General features: G+C 46.3%; 1 protein-coding gene across 3 annotated transcripts; it reads right to left on the reverse strand.

Annotated features, from left to right (window-relative positions):
- Window positions 1-2,484: 2,484 nt before the first annotated feature.
- On the reverse strand, window positions 2,485-5,329 carry LOC119335945 (probable auxin efflux carrier component 5c). Of its 3 annotated transcripts, none has more exons than XM_037607990.1 (7): window positions 5,303-5,329; window positions 4,340-4,828; window positions 4,113-4,261; window positions 3,906-3,991; window positions 3,594-3,751; window positions 2,653-2,729; window positions 2,485-2,554 (listed from the first exon to the last, which is right to left on the reverse strand). In XM_037607990.1, the coding sequence occupies exons 1-7, from the start codon at window positions 5,327-5,329 to the stop codon at window positions 2,485-2,487; spliced, it is 1,056 nt and encodes a 351-aa protein (XP_037463887.1). The 3 variants fall into 3 exon arrangements, with proteins under 3 accessions (XP_037463887.1, XP_037463886.1, XP_037463885.1); XM_037607989.1 differs by having other exon boundaries at window positions 4,113-4,220; window positions 4,296-4,828; XM_037607988.1 differs by having other exon boundaries at window positions 4,113-4,828.
- Between the last annotated feature and the right edge of the window lie 312 nt (window positions 5,330-5,641).

Here is a 5,641-nt window from a genome sequence, read left to right on the forward strand (position 1 = left end):
AGAGAGAGAGAGAGAGAGAGAGAGAGAGAGAGAGAGAGAGAGAGAGAGAGAGAGAGAGAGAGAGAGAGATCACATAGCTACTGGTACATACCCTCAGCCCCGAGGGTGAACTACTCCCTCCTCGTCATGGAGAGCGCCGGGATGATGAAGATGGCCACCGGTGATGGATTCCCCCTTCGGCAGGGTGCCGGAACGGGCTCCCGAGAGGTTTTTTGGTGGCTATAGAGGCTTGCGGCAGCAGAACTCCCAATCTATCTTGTTCCCCAAAGGTTTTAGGGTATATGGACTTATATAGGCGAAAGAAGTCGGTCGGGGGAGCCTCGAGGGGCCCACGAGGGTGGAGGGCGTGCCCATGGAGGGTGGGCGCCCCCCTGCCCCGTGGCCTCCTCGAAGCTTCCCTGACTTCAGCTCCACGTCTCTTGGATCACGTTCGTTTCAAAAATCATGCTCCCGAAGGTTTCATTCCGTTTGGACTCCGTTTGATATTCATTTTCTTCGAAACACTGAAATAGGCAAGAAAACAACAATCTAGGTTGGGCCTCCGGTTAATAGGTTAGTCCCAAAAATAATATAAAAGTGTTTAGTAAAGCCCATAAACATTCGAAACAGATAATATAATAGCATGAATGCTTCATAAATTATAGATACGTTGGAGACGTATCAGTCATCACCATTCCTTCCCACATTCAGGTTACGGAAATAAGATTAAGAGTTTTCATGGTCTCTGTTATTCCCCTATCAGAGATCAACGAAGGAGGGAGGCAACTTCTGTCATGGTAGTACCTACTCAACCCACCATCCCAATAATAGTAATATCCTTCTCGTCCATAAAGGAAAATATTGTGTGGCCGACTTCACATAACATCGGGAATAATATTAACATAAACATACAAAGATAGCTACGTATCTTATCGACGTTCAACTCATACACATACTAGGGTTGCTCCATATCCCATAAAACTTTGCGGCTTACTCAGAAAAGGAGACAAAACAAGCATCATCAAAGTGGTCAGGACAATAATAGATGAAGGATTAGTGTAACAAACATATAAATACACACTAGGCCTTGGTATTACAGAGAAATGAATGGGGTGTTGGTGATGAACACGTGGATGATAATGATGAAGGTTGATGCGGGAGTATCCTTGATATGGCTGATGGCGTGGTTGTGCCCTTCTTCCCATTCTCTCTCCGGAAGTTGCTTCATATAGTAAGCTGCTTCGTATAGTATCAAAGTTGCTTACGAAAAAACTCGTCAAAGCATACTCATATGGGGTCAAATGCAAAGAGCTCATCGCGAGGGTTTCAATGATGAGATGGATTGTAAATTTTGTTCCTAGTTGAATAGTCACATCGTTTTAAATTGTTTCATAAATAAAATAATTGTCAAAACAACAGTGGTACAAATGCAATGCATGTTGAGGTTGTGTTGAGTTGGATTACATTTGGACTTGATATTGTACTAGCATGGGTAGGATATGGTTAGTTGCAGTGTTGGACATGTTGTACGCTTGGCCTGGGAGGGGATAGGTAGCACGCAAGGGCGGGGCACGCATCCCTTTTTTTTCCTTTGGCTTTCGATTTTCAATCTTTCATATCTTTTGAATCATAAGTACAAAGTCAGTCTCATTTGCATATTTGTGTTTGTGGTGACGAGAGATTTTAAATGAGAAATATGTTTACGAGTTTTTAAAACTTCATTAAGTTTTAACTTCTGAAACTTGGTATGAGGGGCCGACAAAATCACAAGGTCCGGTACCTACGACTGACAAGATCGTAAGTTTCAGAAACTAAAACTTAAACTTGTCGTGCCTCGTGCGGGATCAAATGACTTTGTGGAACACGAGGCAATAAGGTGCCCGACACGGTTGGGCAGGTGCGTGCCTTCACACCTGCGTGCCCCTGCGAGTTTCCACCCTTGGCCTCCTATATAATGAGGGGGCACCCCAAGTTATAAACCCATGACGACTAGATAGCGAACAAACACACAAGTGGAGTTGGTGTCGTGTGTCAGCTCCTGGACGATCGGTGTTGTGGTATCTCGGGAAGGAGACACGTAGTCATTGCCCCGGGGAGTAGGCAAATTCGGTTAACCTCGTTAACAAATCTTGGTGTCGTCATCATGTTGCGATTGTTTGTTTGTTCATAAATCAACCACATGCCTCAGATTATTCTAACAATGTATGTGAATTCATGTGGGGAGGATTGATTATGATGTTTTACTCTTTTCACATGTGCAGAAAGTATGAGATCAATTTGACTTTTTTCCTCTTTTAGGTATGTGCTCAAGACATCCAAAAAAGTACAACTACATTTTTGAGAATTTAGAAATATTATAATATATAGAGGCTTGCTAAACATGTTTGGCAAAGTTTTAGTTGTTTTAAAGTATTGTCCCATTGAGGAGCTAAAAATGGGAAAACATCAATTCTACATGGATACAATAGTTACATCCCAGTGTAGTTTGTAAGAAACACTTGTTTGTCACACGATGTCGAGGACTCCGTAATACCCAATGAGTACCGGCAAAGAAACCAAAGTTCCAAATATAACCCTGCGTGTTGGGAAATTCATCAGTCCTTGACAATAACACAAGAATTAAAACACGTGATAACTAGTTATGTCATAACACTAGTGAGAGGAGGTGCTTACGCTGTGCTAAGTACATCGGCGTGGAGGCCATACTCCTTTGCGAAGACGAAGGAGGCAATTGATTGCGGTAGTGCTGCCTGCATGCGAAGAGCAAAATGTTCATTTTCAATTTTTCTCTCGTACCTTTCGCACCTGTTTTCGATCGATTGTTTGGAATATAGTGGAAGTGACTTTTTTATTTGAAAAAACAAGGGGTCTTCCCCCCGGTTCCAGTTTGACTAAGCTGAGTGTGCTAAAGAACCAGACGCCTATATTACTCTTCTAACTCAAGCCTATCTATATTTCCTGTCTAACGAAAGCACGCATGAAAAGAGCAGCTTCATTGATATAGTTCGTTTACATTTTTTATTCAGCGGACGGATATGTAAAGCAAAAAGCAATCTCATGCAGTTCTGACCGAGAAGCGACACTTCCTGAAATTGATCAGTAAAGTCAATGAGCATTTGTGGCACTAAAAAGCTCATCATCTGACGACGAACACAAAAAAGACAAGCTCCACTTCTCCAGTATTCCTATTCCCTCCGTCCTCCGCATATTAGTTTTGGTTAAAGTCAAACTTTATAGACTTTGACAAAATTTATAGACAAAAATATTAAAATGTACAATAACATATCAATACCATTAGATTCACTATTGAACTTACTTTCGCATTATACAGATTTGTTATCGTAAATATTTATATTTTTTTTATAAACTTGATCAAAATTTATGAAGTTTGACTCCAGTCAACTCTGATATGCAAAGTATTTCTTTCCTAGACGACTAGACGAGCTGTACTTAGCAGCAACCCCTGTAGTGGCGAGTACAGTACGTGCGATCCAGTCATGGATGGGACCAGGAGAGCGTGACGTGAACACTACTAGTATTAATTTTTCTCCTATGGGTCGCGCGCAGCTAGGCGAGAAGAGTGATTATAGTAGTACGTGTTTACACAAACGAACCTGTATGATGGCGAAGCGTAGCACGTCGCCGCGGAGGCCGAACGCCGCGGCTCCGGCGAGCGCCGCGAGTGGGCCCGCAACGAAGCGCAGCACCATCCCCAGCGCCGCCAGGCCCCCGCCGCACGCCACGATTCTCTCTTGCTGCGCCATGAACAACCCTGCATGCATGCATGCAATGCATGAGCACTGCTTCAACAAACAATCTGTTTGTTGCACACGTAGGTCTGTGCTGACATAGTTAGTTACATATACTACGCGTACGTAGGTACGACTCGCGCATGCACTGTGTAAGTTCATTACATACGTACGTACCCATGCTGAACATGGACATCCCGGTGCCGGTCCTGGACATGACCTGCAGCGAGCCCGTCACGATGCCCGGCATGCCGATGCGCCACCTGCATGCATGTGCACGCACGTAAAACACTCGTCACCTTTCCGGACGTTCGATGGCACACGTATACGCCACGCATGTACGGCGGTTCGATAGGTACGAAGGGCGGCGGAGTCCGCACGTACCTGTAGGCGATGCACGCCCAGGCGACGCCGAGGACGCTGGCGTACACATTGGGGTTCCTCGCCAGCTTCATCCCCACGGTGCTCGCCATCGGCCACAGCCGGATCCTCCTTCCACCGGTGGGTGGCGCCGCTTCCACGTCCAGGTCCACCTCGACGTCGCTGTGCGACACCGGCTCGATGCGCCGCGCTTGGTCGTCGTCGCTGCTGGTGGATCCGTCGTCGTGGGCCGTTGCGGTACTCAAAGAAGAGGCGCCGCCGACGACCCAGGCTTTCCGCAGCTCGAAGGCGAGCAGAAGGAGCGGGAACCACAGGATGGCCTGCACGACGGCGATCTGCACGATCAGGTCCTGCGCCCACTTGCCGTACATGGCGTCCAGCAGCGGCACGCCGACGACGAGCGTGTTGTTGTACGCGCCCAGGGAGAACCCCGTGATGGACCACGAGTAGGCGCCGGCCTTGGCCTTGGCGCAGCGCGCCCAGACGGCCGCGGCGAGCACGGCGAGAAGTTTGGCGACGGCGTCGGCGGCGATGACGCGGTAATTCATGGCGTAGGGGTCGGCGCGGACCACGAAGTCGAAGGTGAAGAAGGGCATGGAGAAGCAGACCACCAGCGTGTTGATGGCGCCGCACTGCTCCGCCGTGAAGAACCGCCACCATCGAACGGACCCGTACCCGAGCCCTAGCGCGAAGTAAAGCGGCGCCATCGCCTCCACCACCTTGTAGATGGACGTGGATTTTTAGAACAGCTGCACCCGGCCCTTGTATCCTGGTTGTCCAATATTGCTTTAAGATCTGTGCAACACAACTAACTTTTCGTATGAAAATTTCTCTTTTTTGTTTCTCTCACATAAAAGATGTCTTGAAGTTCAAACCTTTGCAGCGTGGCAAAGCTTTCCATCTAGAATCTAGGATAAATCTTTCAGAATTTTTTGCCAAACATAAATATACAAAAAATGATTTTTTACATTAAAAAAATCGTTTTTGGATATTTATATTTGACAAAAAAATCTATAAGATTTATCCTAGATTCTAGATAGAAAACTTTGCTACGTTGCAAAGGTTTGAACTTCAAAAAATGTTTTATGTGAGAGAAACAAAAAAGAAAAATGTGTTTGCACGAATCGCGATGCGTAGAATGGATGGCTAGATAGAGAGGGCCCCGGTGCAGCTGTGCTATTTTATATTTTCGCCTTGTAGATGTCGCCCAACGCTATCATCTTATTTGATGGAGTAGTATGACTGTGTCTGTGTGAGTACCTCTGGCTCTCTGAACGAGTTGGGATGTGTTCTTGGTATGCTGCCATTTCTGCGGCTATAAATATAGCCGGAGAATATGGAATCGGAGAGAACAAGCACTGGAGATCAATCGGTGGAATCTGTGGCGAATTAGTTCCCATGAGCCATGAATAAATTCGGATTGTCTTGTCAGCATGCCTAAGCTCCAGGGCAGCGGTCCTTATGGGTCTTTAGAGGCATGTGCATGAAGATTTCCAATTGTCATTGGCAATGTCAAACCGGGCTTTGGTATG

The sequence above is a fragment of the Triticum dicoccoides genome, chromosome 7B (assembly GCF_002162155.2).
Source record: "Triticum dicoccoides isolate Atlit2015 ecotype Zavitan chromosome 7B, WEW_v2.0, whole genome shotgun sequence".
Lineage (NCBI taxonomy): Eukaryota > Viridiplantae > Streptophyta > Magnoliopsida > Poales > Poaceae > Triticum > Triticum dicoccoides.

Bases quoted from the DNA above. Each gene is read 5' to 3' on its own strand.
- LOC119335945 (XM_037607988.1), bottom strand. From the start codon at position 5,329: ATGATAGCGTTGGGCGACATCTACAAG. The intron at 4,829-5,302 runs GCGAAAATATAA...TCCATCTACAAG, and splicing joins CGTTGGGCGACATCTACAAG to GTGGTGGAGGCGATGGCGCC. The intron at 2,730-3,593 runs GTTCGTTTGTGT...CTTCGCATGCAG, and splicing joins TACGCTTCGCCATCATACAG to GCAGCACTACCGCAATCAAT.